General features: G+C 39.0%; 1 protein-coding gene across 16 annotated transcripts in view; it reads left to right on the plus strand.

Annotated features, from left to right (window-relative positions):
* mpp7a (MAGUK p55 scaffold protein 7a) overlaps nucleotides 1-26,375 on the plus strand; it is a 584,207-nt gene that overhangs the window by 227,219 nt on the left and 330,613 nt on the right. For 13 of the 16 annotated variants that reach the window (XR_011350171.1, XM_069914533.1, XM_069914520.1 and 10 more), the window contains one exon: nucleotides 10,876-11,033. Coding sequence is in view for 13 of the 16 variants with exons in the window: in XM_069914520.1 (XP_069770621.1) it covers nucleotides 10,997-11,033 (37 nt within the window). In the remaining 3 variants the exon portion in view is untranslated. Of the gene's footprint in view, nucleotides 1-1,671; nucleotides 1,694-10,875; nucleotides 11,034-22,714; nucleotides 22,787-26,375 lie in introns of those variants that run through there. The other 3 variants (XM_069914534.1, XM_069914531.1, XM_069914530.1) reach the window with 2 other exon arrangements.

Raw genomic sequence — 26,375 nt, forward strand, 5'->3', positions numbered from 1 at the left:
GTACACCTGTTGTAATAAATGCTGACCCACAATACCAAAACTAAATTGTAATCAAAGATCAGAATTTAACAACGGCAGATTGAGATGTCTTTCACTTTGGTACTGCAGCTCATTTCCTTATTTTCATATGCTGTATTTTACTCATAATTAGTTGCATATCAAATTATGAATTAAAAAAGTTACTTCAAAACCAAGCTTTTTTCAGTTTATGTCGCTGATTTCAAAATTAATATGTTTTAAATGTTTAAAGTTAAAATGGAAACTGAAGTCTTCAATTTCAAGTTCTACCAGCTGATTTCTGCTTTCCGTGGATTATGATTGAACTTTTGCAACATATTAGTGTAATTTCTTTAACCAATTTTTAATGATGTATTTTTAGTTCCTGTTCAATTGTTTATGTAACTATTCACTACCAAGTATTTACAGAAGAAAGCATCGTACATTTGCTTCAACAGGAGAACAAGCTGGTATCTGTCAGAAATTGAAGACTTAGATTTGATAAAGATTCATTTGTGGTTTTGATAATTTTCGGTACATATTTCATTATACCGTTGTATAATACGAAGTTTAATCATCTAAAACAAATTATGCTGACCAGCATTTGGATTTTGCATTAGATCTAGATCTACAGATGGAAAACTATTAATTTCTTTGGGGCATTGACAAATTGAATGCAGGTGTACCATAAATTTTTGATTGAAGTACAATATAATTCAAGAAGGGAAAATCCAAAAAACCTGACATCCAAGTATGCTACTTGTCATGAAGTTTTGTTGACTGAATTTTTTAATCAACTCTGGTTATGATGAATATGGGATTATGATTTGCAATAATCTTGAATTAAAATTGAACCACTCAATGTGACATGGAGATATGATCCAATCTAAATAAGTTGCCTTTCATAGTTGTAACAATGGATTAAAAAATCATGGAAAACAATAAATGAAGTGTTACACCAGTTAGTTTAGATTTAAGTATTAAAATTTGAGTGTTTATTAGATTGAAGAGCACATAATATTGGGACCAAGATGAGATTTTTGATATATTGGTTTTCAGAATGTCAATCCTTCCAGTATTTGATATTTTATTTATTCATCTTAATTACACAAAGCAGGAAATGGCAATCTAAAAAAGTTGACAGAACAGAGGAGGTGACTGTGTCCAATGATTCCAATGGTTCTTCAATAAAACCTTTGTTCCATACTTTATCTGACTACAACATTTGAAGGGGAAACATTTTTGTATGTTTCAAAAGTTAGACTCAACTGCCACTGTTTTTTTCCTCTGGTTTGCTGTTTAATATCCTGTCAGCAGACCTTCAGATATTCTTTTGTGGTGAATACATCCATTGCATTTCATTTATTGGTAGATTATTATTTTCTTAAATAAATCAAAACAGGGTCATATACTACTTTCCCCTTACAGTTTCTGGAGCTCGCAGTCCTTAATAATTGTCTCTCTATGTCAGAATTTTATCTGGAAATTTAGTTATTATTAATGTTTTCTGAATGGTTCATCGCTAATCTTATTTATTTCTCTATCATCTTTGGAATAGAGGTACTTTGGCAACTCTCCAGTTTTTTTGGCATAGCTTACAGATGCAATCTTTGAAAGATTGTGGTTGAAATTTCTTATTTTCTCCATCTTCCATAGAACTATCACATCCCTTCCCCGTCAAGACTGTGCCATAAAGGTAGTGTTTTTTTTCATTTGGAGCGTGACCATCGTATTCAATAAACCATTGTTATCTATAGTTAAACTCTTGTGCCTTTTCATTTCCACACTTTGTTGCTCTATGAAAGCAGAGGCAACATCACTATTTCTGAATTCCCTTCAATGTTTGGACATTTTCATTATAATTAACCTAATTATTTTACTCCTTTAGTTTTACCATTAAACTGTGTTTGCAGAAAGCCTTATTTCTGTTCTGTTACATTTTTGCATGTCTATTCATAAACATTTACCTGCGTAATATGTTGATATATTGCTCTTTATGCCACCTTGTAAGTCAGAAAATGTGTTTGTATTTATATTTTCCTACGATTTATTGTATGTCATGTTTCTGCTTCCACATTGAATCATTTTATGGCTCCTTTCTGGGAAACTATTGTATTTGTTCTATCTTTTCCCTTTTTTTCCCTTAGATGGTAGAAGGAGTCAATTGCAAATGATCTTGCAATCAAACTTTAAATTGCCAAGGAACTGCTGTACCTATTTATTTCCTGTGTTTTACTTTACTTACCATTTAATCATTGATGCATTCTTTATTTTTCAAACATCCAATGCTCTTCTATATTTTTACCCTCTTACTCTGTGGGAAGACAATGCAAGTTCAGATTGCTGTTCAGCATGTATCTGCTTATTTCTCTGCTCCATCTTCCATCAGTAACAGAGATACAAGAGGCTGCAGATGCTGGAACTTGGAGCAAGAAAAATGGCTGGTTGAGCTGCATTTGTGGAGGGAAAAGAGATTTGACAACGTTTTGATTCAAAGTCCTGTATCAGAATGGGGAACGGGGCAAGATTACCATTTGAAAATATACAGGTGGTCGAGGGGTGGGTTAGGAGGTGGTAGTTGAAGGTTGGAACCATGCGAGGAGAGAGAATTATGGGCAGATGCAGAGGATAGTAAATGTAAATGAAGGGAAAGGAAACTTGGGTGGGTTGATGAGGGAGGGAAAGGAATATGGGATGCACATACCTGAAATTGGAATACAGAATATGAGGTAGCAAAATACAATCTACAGGAAGAACTCAAGAAGCAGTGAGAGAGTGAGAAAGACTCACAGAAATGCAGAATCACTAGTATTTTACGTGTCTCCAAAGTATGAGGTGATTTTCTTAGTGTGCATTTAGGTTCACTGTGGCAGTGGAGCAGTCCTGTTGTGACTAAGGAAATGGGTTTGAAAAGTCTCAAAGGCAAGGACTCTGAACACAGTTTTGGTAGGGAAGGATTTTATTTACAGATGGCAAGGGTGGGAAATGGTAACTGATGCAACGCACACTCACTCTCACTCTCACTCTCTCTCTCTCTCTCTCACACGCTTTATAGCAGCTGTGTGAAAGGATTAGTGGACAATTAATAACAAAAGTGGGGAAAATAGCATGGGAACAAAATACACATACACACATATATAATGAACTGGTACATACAATGATTAAAGAAAAATCACTATAATGCCCCACCAGCCATTGACAGTGCAGGCACAGTTCTATGCTACTAGGGACACTAACTGAATGTTCCCAACCCTTTTAACAGTGCACATCTTACCAACACTTTCTTCAGTACCCTTCCACATTTCTAGGCCTGGAGTAAAGCAGGGTAGTCCCAAGCTGGCAAAGAAAAAGAACAAAGAACACATGGCACTTTATAGTGCTGGAGGTTCCAACCCAGGTTGTTAGCAGGGCCCAATGGCTCGGTGCCAGGAGGGTTAATCCAGTTACAACAACCAATGGCAGGCTGGAGAGTCCAGTCCAGGTAATTTACATGAAGCCAATAGCAAGCTGTACACCAAAGGGTGAGCGAAACCAAACGCTGATTGGCAGCTGATGTGTCCTCCAACTAGGTAGGGGGCAGTGCTGCCACATGACAGCCACAACCTTTCCCAATACAAGGCCAAAGTAGAAATAACAATGCGGGAATGGGAAGGAGATCCAGAAAGTGCAGATGCTTGGGATTCATGGTAAATTGATTGGAATTGTAATTGGCTGGCCCATAGAAGACAGAGGGTAGTGGTGGAAGGGTGTTACTCTGGATGAAAGTCCATGACCAGTGGTGGACTTCAGGGATTAGTGTTCAGACCTATATGACTTGGGTGAAAATGTAGATGGGTGGGTTAGTAATTTGCAGATGATACCAACATTGTTGGAGCTATGAACAGTGTAGAGGACTATTCAAAGAATATAAAATAATATAGATCAATGACAGAAATATAACAGAAAGATTTTGTAGAACAGGAACAGGACCTTCAGCTCGCATGTTTGCTGAACATGATGTCCAAATCATACTGAAACTCTGATGCTTGAACCTGATAGATATCCTTTCATCTCCTTTTCTGCCTCTCAGATGTGACTATTATATTTGCTTCCACCACTACTGCTGGTAGCATTCCAAGCATCTACCACTCTCTGTGTAAAATATTTGGTCCACACATTTCCCTTTAACCTGCTCCCTTTCTTCTATCAGATAGTTGTGCACTTCAATAGAAGGCTGAGTGGCTAAGGTATGAACAATAACTTATGACTCATACCCTCTTTGCTAGGTAAATCTTTGCTGTGCCCTATCCAGAGCCTCTGCATCCTTCCTGTAATCTTCTTTCTTTGGCTTGGCTTCGCGGACGAAGATTTATGGAGGGGGTAAAAAAGTCCACGTCAGCTGCAGGCTCGTTTGTGGCTGACCAGTCCGATGCGGGACAGGCAGACACGATTGCAGCGGTTGCAAGGGAAAATTGGTTGGTTGGGGTTGGGTGTTGGGTTTTTCCTCCTTTGCCTTTTGTCAGTGAGGTGGGCTCTGCGGTCTTCTTCAAAGGAGGCTGCTGCCCGCCAAACTGTGAGGCGCCAAGATGCACGGTTTGAGGCGTTATCAGCCCACTGGCGGTGGTCAATGTGGCAGGCACCAAGAGATTTCTTTAGGCAGTCCTTGTACCTTTTCTTTGGTGCACCTCTGTCACGGTGGCCAGTGTAATAGGGTGACCAGAATTGCATACAATATTCCAAGTGTGGCCTCACCCAAGTTTTGTATCGGTGCCTCAGTACTTTTATATTCAATGTTCTGCCCAATGAAGACACGCCTTCTTTATCTACTTGCATGGCTATTTTCAATATGCCCTAGATCCCTCTCAGTACTTTTAAGAACCCTACTTTAAACTGCATGCATTTCCCTTATATTTGATCTCCCAAAGTCACCACCTCACAATTATTGGGATTCAACTCCATCTGCCATTTCCCTGCCCACATCTGTAACCAATCTAATCCTGTTGTATTATTTGATTGCTCTCTACACTGTCCACAATTCCACCAATCTGCATATCATCAGCAAACTTACCCACCAACCCACCTATTTCTTCATTCAAGTCATTTATGTAAACCACAAGTAACAGGGCTTCCAATCCCAATCCCTGGAGAACACAGGACTCCACCCTGAATAGCACCTTTCCACCACTACCCTCTGACTATTATGGCTAGCCAATTTTGTATTATCAAATCACTGTGGATCCCATGCATCTGCACCTTCTGAATCACCCTACTATTAGACTTGGTCAAAAGACTTACTAAAGTCCATCTATGCAATATCCATTCTTCTATCTTCATCACCTTTGTAAACTGCTTTCAAAACTCAATCTCCCCTCATGAATCCTTGTTGACTGTCCTTAATCTGTCCAAAAATTCACAAATCCCTTTCTTTGGTATCCTTTCCATTGGTTTCCAAACTACTGATGAAAGGCTCGTTGGCCTATTATTATCCTTTTTTCCCTTCTTGAACAAAAGTGCAACATTAGCTACTCTCCAATCCTTTGGGACCTCTACTGTCACGAGTGAGGGTGCAAAAATCTTTCAAAGTTCAAAAAGTTCAATTTTTTCTTTGTTAGTACATGCATTACATCACATACAATCATATAATAACATAACAATTACAGCATGGAAACAGGCCATTAGGCCCTTCTAGTCTGCACCGAACCAAACACCCTTTTCTAGTCCCACCTCCCTGCACAATGCCCATAACCCTCCATCTTCTTCTCATCCATATACCTGTCCAACCTTTTCTTAAATAATACAATTGACTCCGCCGCCACTATTTCTCCCGGAAGCTCATTCCACACGGCTACCACTCTCTGAGTAAAGAAGTTCCCCCTCATGTTACCTCTAAACCTCTGCCCCTTAATTCTTAACTCATGTCCTCTTGTTTTAATCTTTCCTCCTCTTAACGGATCCTGAGATTTTATTTCCTATGTCCCATGCAGAATTTATCACTAAAGCAAAAAACTGTACTCAACAAAAGAGACTTATGCAAGAGAGAAAGAAATGTAAACAAACTGCAGGAAAAAATAAATATTCAGTAATAAATAACGTGGAAAGTAAGAGTCTGTAGCGGCCTACTAACTGGGAAGTGACCTGGTACACAAAATGGCCGACAACAATGCAGACCCCGTGGGGGCCAATGACCATCATCCCAGGTGAACAACTGCATGGCAGGAAACAACGAGCAAGGGCATCACTCCTGTCATCACCAGGAGAGAGGGAATATAAGCAGAGCTGCCAGTGCAATAAATCAGTCCTTGATTTTGACTTATTCTTTTGACACTTTGCGGTTGCACGCATGCTACATTGGTGACCCTGGCAGGTCCAACCAGCAGTTCGACCCAAAGATAACAGACTAAGCAGCACTTCACACATATTTATTGAAGCTGCCAACGTTCTGGGCTTCACAGTCATGTGTGGTTTGAACAGGCCGAGGCCCAGTTCCACCTTTGACAAATCACTACCGGCGACACACGTTGCTACTGTGTGGTGAGCTTGCTCGACCAGGACATGGGAGCAAGGGTAGTCATCTTCCTGTGGCAGCCCATGGGACAGGGCTCCATCCACTCTAATGAATGAAATGCTCGCCCTTGCTGAGGGACACAGGCTTTGCCTGCTCTTCAAGCAAATTTTCCTGGAGCAGCTGCCCAAGGATATCTGACTCTTGCTCGCCGATGAGGACTTAGCAACCCCAGGAAAATTGTGGCCTGGGTGGATGTGCTGTGGAGTGCGAATAAAGAAAGCGGCGCCTCAGTGGAGCAGATCGCTAGGTCCTGCATGCAGCCGGCAACAAGGCCACAGAAATCGGAGAGGCAAATGGATCCCATGACCTAACAGTATTGTTATTATCACCAACGATGGGGTGTAGGGGCCCTTTGATGCCTCCCACCCTGCGGGTTACAGGGAAACGCCATGGCCAACTGTCATTTATGGCTATGGCTATGCCTTCTCCATATGTCAGGAAGGCATTTGCTCGTTGACATTGGCATTGAATTAAGTGTCCTTCCCCCCACCTCAACTTACGACACCCGGAACGGCAAGCCGGGCCCGGCACTGAGGATAGCAAAGAGCACCACCATACGAACTTTCTGCACTCACACCGTCCCCCTCCATTTTGGCAGCAACCAGTTCACGTGAACATTTACAATTGCGGCTGTGGAGCAACCTCTCCTGGGAGCAGGTTTCCTGGCACCCACTGCCTGCTGGTGGACCTTAAAGGGCAACATTTGGTGCATGCCAGGACTTTTCAAATAATGGCCCTGGAGGAAGCTAAGTTACCTGCTCTCCAACTCAACTTTGTTACTTTGTATGACAATACATTTGCGTGGATCCTAGTGGAGTTCCCTCTGATCGTGGTGCCACAGTTTTCCTCCGCCAAACTGAAGCATGAAGTAACACAGCACATTCTCACTGAGGAGGCTCCCCACTCCACGCCAGGGCTCGCTGCCTTACCCCCGAGAAGCTCACCCTTGCCAAGGAGGAGTTTAAAATAATGGGAGAGTTGGGTACAGTGCAGGGTTCTGACAACCCTGGGTCTTGCCCCTGCACGTGGTCCTGAAGACAGTCAGAGGGTGGAGGCCATGTGGTGACTATCGCCACCTTAATGAGGCTACCACACTTGACAGGTACCCCGTACTCCATGTCGAAGACTTTACCACTAACTTACAAGGGGTATGGGTATTTTCAAAAGTCTATTTCATCAGGGGCTATCATCAGATCCCAGTCCATCCCAATTACATCCCTAAAACTGCCATCATTTTTCCTTTATATACTTCATAGAAAATTCTCCATCTTGTTTTTGAAAAATTTGCCAGTTCCCATCGACCCTCAAAGTCACAGGATAGATCATTGAGTATTTCAAATTTTTAACCCTCAGTTGTCTATTAGTGTGTTGGGTCCAGGAAAGTTCCTCCAAGATAGTGACTCCCAAGAACCTAAATGTGCTCACCCTCTCCACCTCTGATCCCTCAATGATGATTGGTTTGTTTACCTCTGGCTTTCCTTTCCTGAAGTCAACAATCAGATCCTTAGTTTTGGTGGCATTGAGTGCAAAGTTGTTATTGGTGAACCATTCAGCAAAGTTTTCACTCTCCATCCTGTATACAGACTTATCCCCATCCTTTATACAACCCATTACTGTGGTTTCGTCTGCAAATTTGTAGATGCTGTTATTATTGTACCGAGCCACACTGTCATAAGTGTAAAGTGAGTAGAGCAGGGGGCTAAGAACACAATCTTGTGGTGCTCTGATACTGAATGGAGATTGTGGAAGAGATTTTCTTACCAATCTTCACTGATTGTGGACTGGAAGTGAGGAAATTCATGATCGAATTATGCAATGGGGTGTTAACTCCCAAGTCAGAGTTTGCTGATTGGTTTTGAGGGGATGATGGTGTTAAATGCTGAACTGTAGTCAATAAAGGGCATCCTGATGTATGCATCTTTGCTGTCCAGATGTTGTGTCTGGCCTGTTAAATGACATCCACCTCAGATCCGTTGCCATGGTAGGTGAACTGGAATGGATCCATGTCACCGTTCATATGCATCATCACGAGTCTTTAAAACACTTCATCACTGTTGATGAAAGTGCTACTGGTTGACAGTCATTAAAGCAGGTTACTGCACTCTCCTTGGATTGATGTCTGTTTGAAACAGATGGGTACCAGGCCCTGCTGGAGTGAGATATTGAAGATATTCATGATTACCTAGAAAGTTGATCCGCATGGATCTTTAGTACCCGGCCAGGAAATCCATCCGGGTTGGATCTTTCCTCAGATTCACTCTCCTGAAGGCAACATGCACGTCATCCTCAGATACGGACAGGGTGGGATCATCAGGGGACATGGGGGTGTGGAGGGATTGTTCCTCTCTGTTACAGTCATCAAATTGCGTGTAGAAAGCGTTGCATTCTTCTGGGAGAAAAGTTTTCCATCTGCTACTTTACCAGATTTGGGTTTGTAACAGGTTATGGCCACAGCTCACATGATCACAAGATAAAGGAACAGAAGTTGCCATTCAGCTCATCGAGTCTGCTCTGCAAATCTACCCTGAGCTAAATTGTTCTCATATCTAGTTCTGGATTCTGGCCTTTTCCCCATATCCCTTGATACCTATCAATCTCCTCCTTAAACTCTCCCAATGGTCGGGCCTCCACAGTTATATGTGGCAACAAATTCCACAAATCAACAACCCTCTAGCTAAAGAAATTCCTCCTCATATCTGTTTTAAATGGATACCTTCTAATTCTGTGCCCTCTTGACCTGGACTCACCCACCAAGGGAATTATCGTATTCACATCTATTCTGTCCAATTCTTTCAGCATTCGAAATGTTTCTGTGAGATCCCCTCTCATTCTTCTATATACTCCAATGAATACAGTCCAAGAGCTGCTAAATTTTCCCCATGTTAGCCCTTGCATTTCTAGGAATCATCCTGGTAAATATTCTCTATACTCTCTCCAACATTATTGCATCCCTTCTAAGATAAAGGGCCCAAAAGTGCACACAGTACTCCAAATGAGATCTCACTAAAGCCCCATAGAGCCTCATCAACACCTTTTTAGTCTTATACACTATTCCTCTAGAAATTAATGCTAACATAGCATTTGCTTTTTTTTAACTGGCCATCCAACCTGGTGGATAGCCTCAAGGTTATCCTGCACGAGGTCTCCCAAGTTCCTTTGCAATTTTGAATTTTTTCCCCATCCAAATAATAATCTTCCTGTTTATTTCCTCTTCCAAAATGTACAACAGTACATTTCTCAACACTGTATCTATTTCTTTGCCCATTCTCCTAAGCTGTCCACGCCTCTCTGCAACCTTTCAGTTTCTTCAACACTTCCTACTCTACCATCTACTGGACACCTAGCTATCAGGTGTCTCTTGTTGTTTCCATTTTCATCCATAATCTCCACTTTTTTCTCCCCATTTTTCTATTCTGTCTGATATCCTGGGACTTTTTCCTCCATTGTTCTCTGCTATATTGGCAATTTTTTGTGTGTTGATGATCAGGCATGAACATTGTCCTTTATTTTATTTTGTCTGGACTCAGTAAGATTTGTATCCATTGTGACAGTTACAGCTTATGATACTGGCGTAGAGGTGTTATGGTGAGCTTGATGATGTCAGCTTGGGTCAAACACGTGATTCAGGCTTTTAAAAGGTTGTGCAAGTGATGAAGAGTAAATCCGTTTGATTCACTCTAAAAATGCCTTGTGTGGTTATTTCGTTGTGTCCACTGCAATTCCAGTGTGCGGGTTTTCACATTCTTTCCTAATCGTTGTCAAATAGTTTTGGTGGACATTCCCTATGTCAATATTTTGAAAGATGTGCCTTACTTAAAATTTTGAGTCTGGTGTAGCAGGAAAAACTGTGAAACTCAGCATTTTGTCGATGAAAATAATTGAGTTTGTATTTATATCTGTATCTTAATATTGAGATACTGAGAATGAAGAGACCGTAGTCCTTGGTGTTGGTTTGATAAACACTGGATTAAAGCATTTTATTGTTTTGAGTGCGGTATCAATTATCAAATAAAGCTTGTCTCAACGTTGTCAGAGGTTTTCAGTCACAAGGTGTGCAAATTTTTAGAATCATTGTGTGTTAAATGAAAATAGATTTGATGATTTTGAGAATTTTCTTTCAGTTTTGATTTTCTTCTGATGTGTTCTTCATCTGCTAGTTTTGAGAAACATGTTCTGATGCTGCTGACTTCATTATAGCCATGAGTGTTGTTTGTGAACAGTTAATTTATCCATGTTCTCATTTGCAAGCATTTACGACATTAGCTCAAAGCAGTGTTTCATGTATTGAGTAGAAAAGTTACGCTATGTTGAACCTCTTTTGTTTCTTTATCTAGGGCACAAATGACTAATCTTCCCTGACGTTGCCGTAGCAAAGCTTGAGCAAAGAGAAGAACATTGAATAACTTGGCCTGCAATCATCCTGACGTACCAGGGCGACATTTTTCAGAGAGAATTATGCCAGCACTATCAACTGGCTCTGGAAATGATTCAGGTATTGTTACTTTGACACAAAGAACAATTACAGTAAAATGCAAGTTAAAACCAATGGATCCAGTTTCGAGCAGTGTAGATCACAGCGATATAATCAATTCTCAAGGAGTACTGATAAGTAAATGCAGTAGGATCAATTTCTTGAGTGGGAAACCTGACATCTGTTTTACAGACTTGTCATTGGTGTCTGCACCTGATCGTATCAGACTCAAGCCAGAGAGAATAAACTGCATTGAATTGCTGGAATACATAGGAAGTGATGTGATGCTTTCAGTAGCTTCCTTTGGGATTTCTTTACTTTTGCAGTTCAATATTATTAATTCTTTTGGTTTTTGTAGAATGTTTTTGTGATGAAGGTTCATTTCAAACAGATGTGAAAGTAACTTAGCTATCAACTCCAGAATACCCAGGGCACTGTAGAGCTTGCCTGTTTCTGCTTTATATATATTTGCAATTTAGTTGAAATGTTTTTTTTTCTCCAACCACACTCCAAATTATCTACTTCTGCAGCTAAAAGTTTGAAGATCTGTCTGGGGAAATCTCATTTTCTTGATGAGTGTCACACCGATAATTCATTTACATTCTTAATGATATTTAGCATCTATAAAAACAAGTTTAAACATACTGTCTTTTTAAAAGGGAAGTTAATTTTAATGTACATGATTTAACAATATTGAAACTTAGTCACTGAAAAGGAGTCTGCATTATTGAGTGTAGTTTTTATCTTCAGCGTCAATTTCATTGTTGAGTTCCAAATCCACATTTACTGCTTCAAATTAGCATCCACTCATTCTCAGAGGCATTTGGGCCTTAATCACAACTAACCACATAGGAAGTGAGACCAGAATTGGGCCTTATGGTTGTTCAAGTAACTTTGTAGCTGAAATCTCAAAGCAAAATGTTATTTTCCTATCTCCATAATCCCTTGATTCTTTTAGTATTAAAAAATCCATGGACCTCTATTTTGAATGTCGTCTTGTATCACCCCAGGCAGCTCTCTTATCTTGACAATGCCAAAGAATTATCACATCTGAGTGGCGATCTTTCTTATCTTCTGCACCCAAGTTCTCAATTTTTCAGCCAAAGGAAATGTCCTTTCTGCATGAGACCCGAAAAACTTTATTGTTTCAGTGTCAAATTTTGTTCTAAACTCTGGAGAATAGAGTATGTTGCTTGGACTGGAGGGTATGAATGACAGAGGCTATGATTTTTCTCCCCCAAAGCATAGCCAAGGCTGAAGAAATACACTAAAATCATAAAGGCAATAAGCACTGTCCGTTTTTTTTAAAGAGTAAGTTTATACTATAGATGGGATCAAGGTTGGGGTGGGGGGGGGGGAATGATTTAAAAGGGACCTGAGGAGAAACCTTTTCCACCTAGAGTACATTTATGGAACTTATTCCCAGATGAAATGACAAAATGGGTATATCATTTAAAAGGCATTCGGACAGGAACATGAATAGGACAGATTTCACATGATATGGGTCAAGAGCAAGCAAATGGAACTAACTTAGATGGGCAACTTTAGCAGCATGGATGAGATTGCCCAAAGGGGTTGTTTCTGTGATTACTAAATCTCTCTTCACATATTGGAGTTATCATTTCAGGGGTCACCCAAAGAATATTTGCACTCCTTCTATGGCAAATATTTCTTCCTTTAGAAAAGAAGAACAGGGCAGTGCACAATTCTCCAAGGCCAAGTTTAATTGTAGGAATTATTCATTCATGTATTCAGATCTTCTAAACTGAAGGAAAGCTGATTATCTGTCTTTTTCATGGATGACTACATCTGCATGTTATCTTTCAGTAATACATGTACAAGTATTAAATACGAACGTTTCCCAATCTAATGCTATTTATAAAAAGTACTCACATGTTTTGCTTTTTTTCTCCTGAAGCAGATATCTTCATATTTTCCACTTTGTACTCCATCTGCTACGTCACTTGCTTGTTTAGCTCCTTGATATCCCCTTATAAAGCCTTGTGTGTTCTCATAACTACATTACTTGGTTTATCACAGTTTCCTGGATTCAACAAACTTGAAAATGTTATTTTGATTCACTCAGCCAAATTAAGATAGATTGGGGCCCAGGAAACACATTTTTGCAGTCAGACTGTGCCAGTCTGTTGATGACATGTTTATTCCAACTTGATTTTCTAAATGTTAATTAACTCTTATATTCCAAATATCTACTCATATTCAAATATTGTTCTTTGGGACATTACGGACTTCTGAAAATCAAAATATACCATGTAGATGACTTCTGTATTATATGATTTTAGAAATAAATCCTTACGGAGTTCCAACAGAGTAATCACAAGATGGCTGTGGTTCTTCAAGCATTAAGTCATGCGCCTTGCCAACAATGGTACTAAATAATATCAAAGATTAAAGTTTGTAAATGTATGAATAATAGCTGGCAGGTACAGACTTAAGTGAAGAGCACTTCTGCATCTCTTGACTCCAAATCAAAATTAAAATTTTGCTTTTAAATGATATTGTTGGCTCTGGCCACAAGCTAAATTCCATCCAGACTAGTAAAATCTGAGAAGAGCTGTCCCTGCAGTTCAGTTTCCTAGAAAGGTTCAATAATTGGTCCTTGGGGCACTTGTATGTGTAAGTGATGCCTGTTTTACTGATCTGAAAATGTGATCAGCGATTTTGCTGGTCAGACTTCTTCCTCTAGGGCTGCTGAAGTCAGCATTCATCTTTCTAATATAATTATAAAACATGCACAATAATGCAACTTTGCATTCTGGTACTTAATCTTGTGACAATGACACATGGAAGCAAATCACAATTTACAACATTTACCAAATAAATCACAGAAACTCCTGGAAATGGTTGAAGCAACAAGACCAGAAGAAAAGAGGGTACTCTGAGAAATTGGTATTGGAGATATTGATGCCAATGAATGGGGTGGCATGGTTGGCATAGTGGTTAGTGCAATACCTTTACAGCGCCAGCGATCGGGACTAAGGTTCGAATCCCGTGCTCTCTGTAAAGAATTTGTACGTTCTCCCTGTGTCTGCATGGGTTGCCCCTGGGAGCTCTGGTTTCCTCCCACTCCTCGAAACTTACCAGGGGTGTAGATTATTTGGGTGTAAATTGGGCAGCATGGACTCGTTGGTTGAAATGGCTTGTTACCATACTGTATGTCAAAATTTAAATTTAAAATTTAAATAAATTTAAATGTGAATGGCAAGGAATTCCCATGACTTGATGATCTTAGGAGGAAATCAGAAGGTCAAAAAGAAGATGTGAAATGGAACTAGCAGGTAGGATAAAGGAAAATCCCAAGAGATTTTAAAGGTACTGATATTAAGAGTAGAAAAGTGGCTAGAAAGAGAATTGGTTCCATTAAAAATCAATAGCTGTCTTTATGTGGAGGCACAGGAGAAGGGTGAAATTTGAAATGAATATCAGTTTTACTGAGGAGAAGATCATGGAAACCTGGACCACATATATAGCCTTGGAGGATATTAAGATGGACAAAACCCCAGAGCCTTATTGAGTCATTAATTTATAAGAGTTCTACAGCACGGAAAAAGGTCCTTTGGGCCAACTGGTCCATACAGACCAAACTGGTCACATTTGACTATATTTGGGCCATATTCCTTTAAAAGTTTCCTAACCATGTACCTATCTAAATGTCTTTTGAACGTAACAATTGTCCCTAATTTTATCACTTCCTTTGGCAGTTTGTTCCATATAGACCTCTCAGGTCTCTTTTAAATTATTTCCTTCTCTTAAATCTATGCCTCTAGTTTCTAGCAATTTACCTTATCAATGTCCATTACGATTTTATAAGTATACATTTGGTCCCTCCTTAGTTTTCTCTGTTCTATGGAGAAAAGTCCCAATCAATCCAGGCTCCTTGTAATTCATGGCTCCTAGTCTGGCAACTTTGTTTTGAATTTTCTCCATCACTTCCCAGCTTAGTTGAGTTTCTTATAGTTGAGTGACCAAAACTCTACACAGTACTCCAAGTGTGATCTCACTAATGTCTTGTACAGTTGTAACATGACATCTGTACTTAATGGTTTTGTGCATTGGAAAGTGTCTCATAAATCTAATAGTTCTTTGAAGAAGTGACCAAGAGCATTGATAAGGGCAGTCGGTGGATATTGTACGTTTCACTTTTAGCCAGTCTTTAATCAGGTATTGCATGACAGTTCAGTATGGAAGATTAGATCACATGGGATCTAATGTAAGCTGCCTCACTGAATTCAAAACTGATTTTGTGGAGGAAGTTAGAGAGTAGAAATGAAAGATGCATTTTTATGTTTGGAAGCCTCTGACCAGTGTTGTGCCGCAGGGGTAAGCCATAGGTTTTATTGTTTGTTTGTTATGTATGTTAATAACTAGGATGGCAAAGTAGTTAACATGCTTAGTGAAATTCATGGCGTGGGTAGACAGCAAGGAATTGTATTTTAATTTAAAACAGGATTGAGATCAATTAAGAAAGTGGGTCAAGGAGTGGCAAATGGAATTTAACTCTGTGTGAGGTATTGCACTTCATTAAGTCAAACTAGGGTTGGATTGCACTCTACACAGTACTCTGTGTAGGGACTCGGAAAGGGTGATAGAACAGAGAGAAATCTAATGATAGATTCCAACTCAGATGGACAGGGAGTAAAGAAGGCATTTGACATGCATTCCTTCATTGGGCAGGGTATTGAGTACACAAATTGGGACCTCATGGAGTACTGTTTAGTTCTGGTTGCCTAACTATAGAAAGGATATTAATAATTGGAAGGGGTACAGAGGAGATACACCGGGATGGTGCTGGGAATGGAGCGCTTGCGTAATAGGAAGAGTTTTATTCCATTATTTCATAAAAATCCAATTTCACCTCTCAACTCTTACGTAGGAGGTTGAGAGGTTTATAAAATCAAGGTAAATGCTCTCAGATTTTTTTCCTAGGGTAGATGATTCTAACACCTAATATTCTGCCTGGGCACTTTCCAACTGGAAACATTTAATACTCATTGTGGGCACTTTCCAACCAGATGGCATTAACATCGAGTTCTCCAGTTTCAGTTAGGCCTCTACTGTGTCTCCCTCTCTTCCCCATCCCTCTGTCTTCTTTGCTCCAGCTCTCCACCCCGTTCCCCCTTATTTTTGGATTTTCAAGACCTCATCCTGCATTTTTAAAATGCATGGTGTTTTGTATAATGTACTTGCAACCATGTTTGAATTTTTGTTCTCAGTTTTCCTATCAAAGTGCATACTCTTTGTCTGTTTGTCACATTTCTTCTATATTTTATTCTTGGGAGGTGGGTGACAAGTGGGGTACCACAGGGATTGGTCCTGAGCTCCAACTATTTGAAATCTGCATCAGTGATTTGGATGAGGGGATTGAATGTAATATTGGCAAATGGGATCATGATATGAAACTGCAGTAGAAAGCTGGTTGGCAGAGTAGGCTGAGAAGGAAGGGGTGAAATGGACAGGTTAATTGCAAAGTCAAGCACAGAGCAGATGGGATCTAATTTAGAAGAATGAAATTATTCACTGTTAAATAAATAAATGGAGGAAAGATTTTTGTGAAGTGAGGTTGAAATCTTGCTGTAGAGAGACTTGCTTGTACTTGTGCATTGATCACAAAGGTTGCATGTAGGTGCAACAAACAGAAGATCAACAATGTGTTGGCTTTATGGCAAGAAGACTTGAATTTCAGAGATGTGTGGTTGAATTGAATGGGGCCCTAGTGAGACTGGAACTGGAACACTTTGCCTGTGTCTGATCCCTCTACCTACTCTTGTGTAAAAGGAAGTCCAGTAAAGTAGCCTGGGCTGACTAATCTGTTGTAGACAGAGATTAGAGAATGCAATCTCTTGAGATCAGAAGAATGAGAGATGATCTCATTGAAACATTATAATCATGGTTCATCTTATCCAAAGATATCACTGCATTTTCATTATTTTCCATTATTATTCTTCTATTTGGATGAGATTATTTGGGATTTTACAAAAAGGTCAGAAAACGGGAGTCAATTTTAAATCTACCTGATGAAGATAATACCTGATGAAGGACAAGAAATATGGTGGCCCTGCTGTTACAGCTGCTCTGCTGCTGGTGCATACCTGAGGAGAGTAGGGAGTGGAGACATTGCACTGCTCTGCAGGGGTCTACCACCCATTCCAACTATGGATGGCTCCTTGCAGGTTTTTAAATCCTGGATTGAAGGGTCTAGGCCCAAAATGCCAGTGCCTGAGCTCAGCAGCAGCCTTGAGGAATTGCAGACTCCAGGGAAGCAGAGGACTGGGACAGGGCACTAGAAAATGGAGAGAACACCCCTCCCCCCCCCCACTGTAATGGAAGGGGCAGCAGAAGAAATGACCCTTCGGAATGGTGACCATGTAAGCAGACCAGTGAGGGGTTCTGTAGCTGAAGAACAGCAGTGGCAGGCTGTTAGTGACTCAAGGTGAATAACCCATGCAGGCTATGGACTGCTGACAACTTGGAGTCAAAGGGCTCACACCAGGCTGTGTATTGCTTGAGACTGGCTGAAGGGGTGCCAGATATCAGAACTTGGATGTGAGAGGGTTCCAAGGGCAGGAAGAGGTCCTGAGGGGTCTCAGGCATTAAAGGGTTCCTGATCATGATGGATCTAGAGCTCGGGTTGTTAATGGTTTGGATTGGTCTGTGTGGCTGCAGAGACTGCGGGAGTGCAGCAGACAAATCCACAGATACTCAGTGACTTGAGGGAGACTCTCTTTTGCTTTTCTTTCTCTGACTGTAAGGAGTGCCAGGCAATTTCTGCTGATGGTGAATCTTTCCCTGCCTTACGGCAGACCAAAGGCAATTTCATGTAATACTATACCTGTTTTATTACAGGACCATGAAGGAATCTTGAATCTATGGATGCTGCATGACCTGCTGAGTTCCTCCAGCACCTTGTGTATTGCACTTGACCCCAGCATTTTCAGACTTTCTTGTTTCTCTCACTTTTAGGTTATTTTGTAGTATATAAAGAATTTGGGGTGAGGATTTGGGTCGGGGGGGGGGAGTTAATGAAATTCAACATCTGTTTAAAATGGATGAAAATCTATTAACGGAACATCTCCTAACCTGTATGCATGAAAAATATAGTTACTGATCCCATATTGTTTTTGTGCATGACTTTGGAGAATACTCAGTCATATATTAACAATGAAAAAAAAATTGTACTATCATCCAAGTTAAACCTCACACATTTGTGAACAGCAAAATTGAACATTTTAGTTCTTGAAAATTAGAATCTTTCTTCTTTGGAACGTTGAAGCAATGCTCCAGATGATAGTCTAACTCTGCTGCCTGGAAAGGCTGCCACAATTCTCTCTATAACTGGCCCTACACATAGTCTTATTAGGTGAGATAAATCTGATTATAATGAGACCTCTGGCAGCATAATGCAGAGATCTTGCTGCAGAAATGCCCCTGAAAGGCAATGCTGAGAGATGTTTTGAAGTTGAAGTAAATATTTTTTTAAAAATTCACAACTAAACATTAAAAAATCAGGGTTGAATATGCTCCATACATATTCAAAGAATGACAACCTTCAGAATAGATTCCTCCTCCTTTCAGTCAATATTACCTGGCCACTCGTTCTAAAATCAGGCCATTTGATAGGAAAAGAGGCATTTGGTCTCTATTGACTCTATTTAGAAACATGAGAGTCCACACATAATCTTCAATACTTCAATGAGGCCTCTCATCTTTCTAAGCACTATGAAAATGTAGAATCTAACTACATTTCTCAGGAAAGTCAATTTCAACCATGAAATTAATCTTGTCGATTTGTTCTGTTATGGCACCAAGATAAGAATAACCTTGTTTGGGTGCACATTGCTAAAGCTGTTTATAATGAACGCCTTATTAATTTTCAACAAGACTTGGTTACTTTTGTATTCCAGCTGCTTCTCATGTCCCACCATGTCTCACTAATTGTCTATCTCTTTACTCTTTCTTCCTTATGAACCAGTACACATTAAGTACTCAGTTCATCAACATTTGCTGGTTTTTCCATGTTTGAATAATTTTTTTCCCTTATTTTTCCTGTCATAGTAAATATCCTCTATATTTTCATCACATTATACTCAATCTGCCACCGCCTTGTCTACTTTGATAACCTGTCTATAATCTTTTGCAGACTCTTGTATTCTCCCTACAGCTCACTTTCCGTCCAGTTTTGTTGCATCAGCAAAATTGGATACACTGTACCAACTTTTCATTTCAAGTCATCAGTTAAAATTGTGATTATGCAGGGGTCCCAGACTGAATTCAGCTGAAAGTATGCCATTGATTTTGATTGCTTCCTGTCCTTTAATACATTAGCAAAGAATAACAATTAGGTACTCTCAGCTCCATGTGCCTTTATGCAATAATCTTTTATGTAAAACCTTTATCAAATATATATGCAGTAATTGTTAGCCATGAGTAATCGCTTGAGGTGAATGCTTCAACAACATTCAGAGAGAAGCTGGAAGGACTCAGCAGGTCAGACAGCATCCATTGATGAGTTCTTCCAGCTTCTCTTTGTTTGGTTAAGCCTCGAGTATTTTCAGTTTCTCATTTCTCCAAAAATACTTAGATTTGTTAAAAATGATTTTTCCCTTCAGAAAATCACATTGACTCTATCTGATCACAATTTTCCAAGAGCTTTGTTGCTTTGTTCTTGATGATTGATTCCAGTAAGCTGCTGCCAAAAGATGTCAAGCTCACTGGTCTATGGTTCCATTATTCGCTCCTTAAATCATATTACAGCCTTTGCCAGCTTCCTGCTGGGATTTTTCCAAGGATCTGAAGAAATTTGGAAGATCAGCATGGATGCAAACAGTGTCTTTAGCCACCTCTTAGAGATTCCTGGGATGCAGGATATGAGGTTGAGGGAAATTATCCAATTTCATTCTGATTAATTTTAGTATTATGAAGTTAATTTTGATTAAGTTGCTTCAGATGATTGTTGCTCTTCCATTTCTAGTGCACTGACTGTTTACTGCAATGAACAGAGTGTAGAAGCTCAAATAATTCACCTTTTTAATTTCCTCCACCATTGTTGGCATGGGAGCAATATTTATTTTTTAGTACTTTTTTTCTTTTCATATTATAGAGTTGAAGGCCTTTCAATATTTTTATGCCTGTGTAATTTTATTCATCTTCTACTCAAATATTTGCAGCTTTGTAAAATTCCTGCAATTAGTGACATTTTAGTGACCCTCTTTAGTTCATTTAGTGTTCTGCTTGAGATTTTGATATTAATGTGGTTCATTTTAATTTAAAATTCTTTAACCAACTAAAAAGAAAATTGTTAGCAATGAAATACGTAACCATTTTTTTTCATACTGAATGGAACTAATTTGTCCTGCTCGGAAATGCATTCACCAGCACACTGATATCACCAGCACGAGTGCTTTGCATTTAATGACAAATTTTCTATTTGGCTATTCTGTTCATTTGAATTTCAGAAAATGTCTGTTTCAAAAATAATTTTAAATAAATTAAAACAAATAACTGTTTGTTCTGATGAACCAACAAACATGGATAAAATACAGTAAGGCCCTCCCATACAATAGCTGCATTTTTGAACGGTCTTTTAAAACTGAAGTAAACAATTGAATATTCAATGAAACATTTGAGTAGAAGTATCAAAGTTCATAGTCATATGCATAAGTATAATATAAAGATGATCCAAAATGATTTCTTGCTGCAGCCACACAGGTATCTAAGAAACACCAACAAAAACTGAGAGTTGTGGGAGGAATGTTGGAGATTGCCTTGTCCCTTTCTTGATCTTTTCTCCTGTTCTTATTTTGCACCCAGCTTTTTATTGTGCACTGCTTTTTGAATGAGAGTTTTAAAGAGTTTTATGGCACTCATTTAAATTTTAGAGCAGCAAATACAGAAATACCTATTGTAATATATGATCACATCAATAAACTACTGTAATGTCAACAGTTAAACTGTTCAGTAGTGTTGTATAGTTATTTTGATGGACAATGAATTTTCAGTGGCACAGAGGTTTTCTGGTCTAAAAACACCATTTTTCTTGCAGTGTAGCTGGTTGAAAACTGCCAGGTTTAATATTGTTTGGCCTGTGACTCTTTCTATTTTCCAGTATGTGGCCCACAACCAAAAAAAGTTTGGCCATCCCTGCATTAGACAGAAAAAGAGATGATACAAAAGGATAAATAAATATCCAAAGTTGCAGTTGGTACAATAGTGCAGGCAAATCTTTTGGTTGACCTGGAGTAGTTTTGGCTGAGGCTATTATGGGATATTCAAGAACTTTGCTAGCTTTTGGAGAAAAATGCTGTTCTTGAACCAAGAGGTGCTGGACTTCAAGGTTCTGTGTCTTCTGCCTGAAGGTTGCAGCAAGAAGAGATTGTGACCAGACTTATGGGAAATCTTTATGATGTTGGTTGCCTTCTTGAGGCAACATCTGGCATAAATGTCTTCAATGGATCACTGCCACTTTCTGTTGTGTTCTGTGTTCTTGGGCACTCGAATTTCCAAGCCAGGCCATGATGCAACTGGTCAGTATACTTCCATAGCACACCTGGCAAAATTTAGTATTCAATATCATGACAAATCTCCTCAGGCTTCTTAGAAGGTAGAGATGGTGTATTTTCTTTTTTTTAAAACTTTATTTAAAGGTTTTATCACAGGAATAAAAAGAAAGATTACATTTAAAGAAAAGATATAAAATAAAATAATATAATTAAAATACAACATTAATAACCTAACAATTCAATCTAACCCCCCCCCCCCTACATATACAACAATTAAAAATCTATATATATATAAAAAGGTGTACTTTCTTAATGCTTGTCTCGATGTGGTGGCTCCTAGAAAGGTCTTCAGATATGTGAACTCCCAGGTTTTTGAAGGTACTAATCCTATCCCCTGCTGTTTACTCTACCTCCCCTTCCTAAAGTTCACCCCAAGCTCTTTGGTCTTATTTGGCATTGAGAGAAAAATTGTTATTCTGGACCACACAATCAGATTTTTGATCTTCATCTTACTCCTCATTTCCCATTGTTTGGCCAACAACGATGTTGTGGTCAGCAAATGTATTGATTATGTTGGAGCCTAAGTTGGCAACATAAGCATGGATAAATTATACCATGATTGGAATTTAAAGAAGAATGGAGCAGGGGACTGCGTTTGCAGCCTTGAGGTGCTCCTGTTTTGATGATCAGTTGAGAAGGTGGTGATATTTCTGATATGCATTGATTGGAGTCTGCCAATGAGTAGTTGTGAATCTATTTGCAAAGGGAGGAGCAGAGTCCCATATCCCTGAGTTTAACTATTAGTTTTGGTGGATACATGATCACAAAGTTGGATACATAATCATGAATGCATCCCACACGTGTCAGGTTGATTTTAAGGTCTCAGCAGTCTTCAGGCCTCATTTAAGCTTCCCTCTAGCTCCTTGTTCAGGATGATTGGGATGACCATCACAGCTATAAAGTGCAGGGAAAGGTGTTGGGGGTGAGATGGGATGATCGTTCTTTCTCCCAATGAACTGGCACAATTCAGCTATTCAAACTCTGATGGAATGTACTTCAGTTTACAGTTTGTTTTTTTTTAAACTGATCATTGGATCCTGATTTATATTTTTAAGAAATATAAAGTATAGAACAAATGGGCATCTTAACTTATCAAGTCATAACATTTGCACATTTCTGATTCAGATTATATACCACAGTTTGCAATGTGAACTTCATTGAACAGATTGGCATAAAATAGCCAGTGGTAGCTTGAATGTGAGTATTCCTAGAATGTTCTGTTTCTATTTTTATATTTTTCTGTTGTTTCTGAGCCATTATTATATTCTGTTTGTTTAACTAAGCTGAGACTCAAGTAGAGATTACAAAGAAACTTTCATAAACAATTTTACTTTTCTTCCTATAAATTGAGAGTTAATAACCCAGTTTAGGAAAACAGACTCTAAATGTTTTTAATCAAAAAATGAAACATATAATAAAAATCATACAAAGGATCTTTACATCTTTTAAGTCATTCACTGCAAGCATTCTTAGTGACATTCAGTTGATACATCCAGGTTCTGCACGTAGTATTTGCACTTCTCTTTTGTACAAATCCACTTGTGTGGCCTTTGACTTGTCACACCCGTTTGTCTTTTTACTCTTGGCCCTTCAGTGCCAGTCGAGGAAGGACCTTAGACTTTCATCACAAAGTGTTTCCATTTGACTGTATCAAACTTAAATATATTCTTCAGTATGTACTCCTGCCATCTTGAATATTCCAGTCAGCAGCATTGCCTACACTGCGCTGGAAGATTATATTTCAGGCTGAGCAAAGAACATCTTTCGCCAAGTTGATAATTTTGTAGTAGCACTTAATGCTTGTATCGATACACATTCTTTAGAACAGCCCTTAGCTCAGAGTCGTCTATAATGTAGTTGCTCAGGATTAACTTTGACAAGGATCTTTCCTCCTTCAATAAACCCTCTTAGCATAAAGGTAGGTGATTATATCCTCTCCATGTACATTGGGAGTAATATTTTGATCTGACAATAAGGATCTGATTGGGAGGCTCCACTAACTGCCAGCCAAGCCAGGTCTTGCTGTGCTTTGAGTTTTAGTGATGAGGCAATCTGCCAGATGATTTGAGCCATTTGCTCAGGAAACTACCCCAAAGTATCTATCGTGTCCTTGTCCTGTAGTATTTGCAGAATGATCCGTGCTGACTACTGTTGAATGGACTTGTGAGCCAGAAGGACTTTTCCATAAAGTATTGGTAGTACACCAAAGTCTAACAAAGCCCACCTCACTGACAAAAGGCAAAGGAGGAAAAACCCAACACCCAACCCCAACCAACCAATTTTCCCCTGCAACCGCTGCAACCGTGTCTGCCTGTCCCACATCGGACTTGTCAGCCACAAATGAGCCTGCAGCTGACGTGGACTTTTTACCCCCTCCATAAATCTTCGTCCGCGAAGCCAAGCCAAAGAAGAACTAAGATATTGAGCAGCTATCCTTCTTAATACCTGGAACAGTTAGAACCTTATCACATCGTGGCACTTAGCGTTAACGTTGTCTCCAAACACAGCCTGATATAATCATATGAAGGTGGTCATCAATTTGAATGGGAATATTGGGATTGCCCTTGCTCTCATTGTCAAGGGATGTATATTTTCACCTCTTGAACACATTCCACGGTAATTTCTAAGGAAGAAATTGTTACATATTCTCACATATTCTTGAACAAATCGAATTTGTAATAGCCAGTGAATCTTTTATCAGTTGCTTTATATTGCCCCTCTTCTTCCCACCCCTCTCCCCTACACCTCCACCTTTTATTTCTATTTCAACTTTCTAAAATGAATTTGGAAGCAGATTTGTATCCTATTTGAGAGTTACTTTCATGATGCTACATAATCTCACCTGTTGCCAAAAATGGTGGCCAGCTCCTGTCTTTGAGGTGAAAATTAAAAGAAAAATCACCTTTGAAGAAACATAATTAGAATAGGATAATAAACGTAAAGCATGCTATTAGGCTTTCTGTTAAGTTTGTGAGATGGAATTTTAGAATTTGGCATATTTTAATTTTATTAAAATCACAGTCTAGCTGCATGCTTAGTTTCCTGCTTTCTCAAAATCTAATAAATGTGTGCTCTGTGGTTCTGATTCCATTTTACAAGATTAATTAAAATATAGTTTGAGTGAACAATTTTTATTTTGCTTCCTTTGTTCACATTGAAACATCAGTTGTGGAGAATATACCTTTTTAAAAATTATAACCCTGCTTTATAACTTAGGCAGACCTTCTCTAATAGCTATGAGGGAAATGACAAAAATCGTGATATTAAATTTCTCTAGACTAACAGTAAAATTTTCCATACTGCTGTCAAAAATGTTGAACATCTGGAACCTGCTGTGTGAGTGCATGGCTCACTGCAGGAACATTTTATCAATTTTTAGTTATTCTCTTGCTACTAAAAAGTTTCCATACAGTGCCTCAGATCAAATAAAGCCTCGAGCAGTTAAACCTTTCGGAAAAAAAAAGGAAGTTAAATATTGGGAAAGCATCATTTTTTAATGTTTCTTACACATGGAGATTTGATGGTTTTGCTCTCTGAAAATACATCTTGGTTTGAATAATGAAAATTCTTTGAACTATTTGAGAAAAAGAACATTACTTAACAGTTTAATTTTGAAATTATATTTGTCTTTTGTTGCACACCAACTTTAATGTTATTGAGAGCAGTAATACCAAAGTTAACATTTACAAATTTTAAAAGTACCATTTGTGATTTTCTTTCACATTTTTGGAATTCCACATGCTGCAAAAGGTTTTAACCCAAAGATCAAAATTGCTTGTTTAGTATTTTTATCCCAGTTATCTTATGGTACTGCAAATTGTTGCTGAACTAGTTATCTGAAGGTTTTTCATCTTCCATTTTTTCAAATGCCAAATGCCTTTGTTGAGTTAAACAGGAAAGTCTATGGCACACATATCAAACTCAGGCCCGCGGGCCAAATTTGGCCCATGATATAATTATATTTGGCCCGCAAGATCATATCAAATATGTATTAGAGCTGTCCCGCTGGCTGCCGCGCCAGTATAGCGCATGCACAGCTAATACTACAAATCCCAGAATGCTTTGCAAATGCATTGCCGCCGGCCCGTCAGTCCGCTAATCGCCCCCACCTCCTCTCTTTCCTTTCATTAGCATCTGTGACCTGTCGCCCAACTCACATGTAATAAACCCCTTACGAAAAATGGCCAAACCAAAGACAGAAAACAGGACCTTTCAAGACAGGTGGGAGGCAGACTATATGTTCATCATTTTAAAAGACAAACCTGTTTGTCATTGAAGCAAGTTGTTATTTTTTTGACTTGTTGGCTTGTGAAAAAAAATACATTTAAAAGGAGCTTAAAGGCTATAGAGAAATATTATTTATTGAATATTTTATTTCTCATTTGTTAATGCTTCTTCTGGAAAGAGTTTAACCAAAACTATTATTAAACATTTATTTTAATAAGAAAAAGTTTAACATTACATATGTTGAAAGAAGAGAAAACATGCAGATGTTGTTGAAAATTTTCAATAAATATTTAGTTTGGCCCACGACTTAGTCCAAGTTTTTAATTTTGGCCCTCTGTGTATTTGAGTTTGACACCCCTGGTCTACGGACTTTGTGTTTGTCATGGAATACACAAAAGTGCTGGAGAAACTCAGAAAGTCATGCATTATCTATGGGAAGTAAAGAATAACCAGCATTACGGGCCTGAGCCCTTTGTCAAGGTATGAGTAAAAAACAGGCAGACGTACTTTCAGTTTACCTTGTAAGATAACCAGTCTGGGGCCTCCTTCATGATGATGA

This window comes from Narcine bancroftii, chromosome 1, assembly GCF_036971445.1.
Source record: "Narcine bancroftii isolate sNarBan1 chromosome 1, sNarBan1.hap1, whole genome shotgun sequence".
NCBI lineage: Eukaryota > Metazoa > Chordata > Chondrichthyes > Torpediniformes > Narcinidae > Narcine > Narcine bancroftii.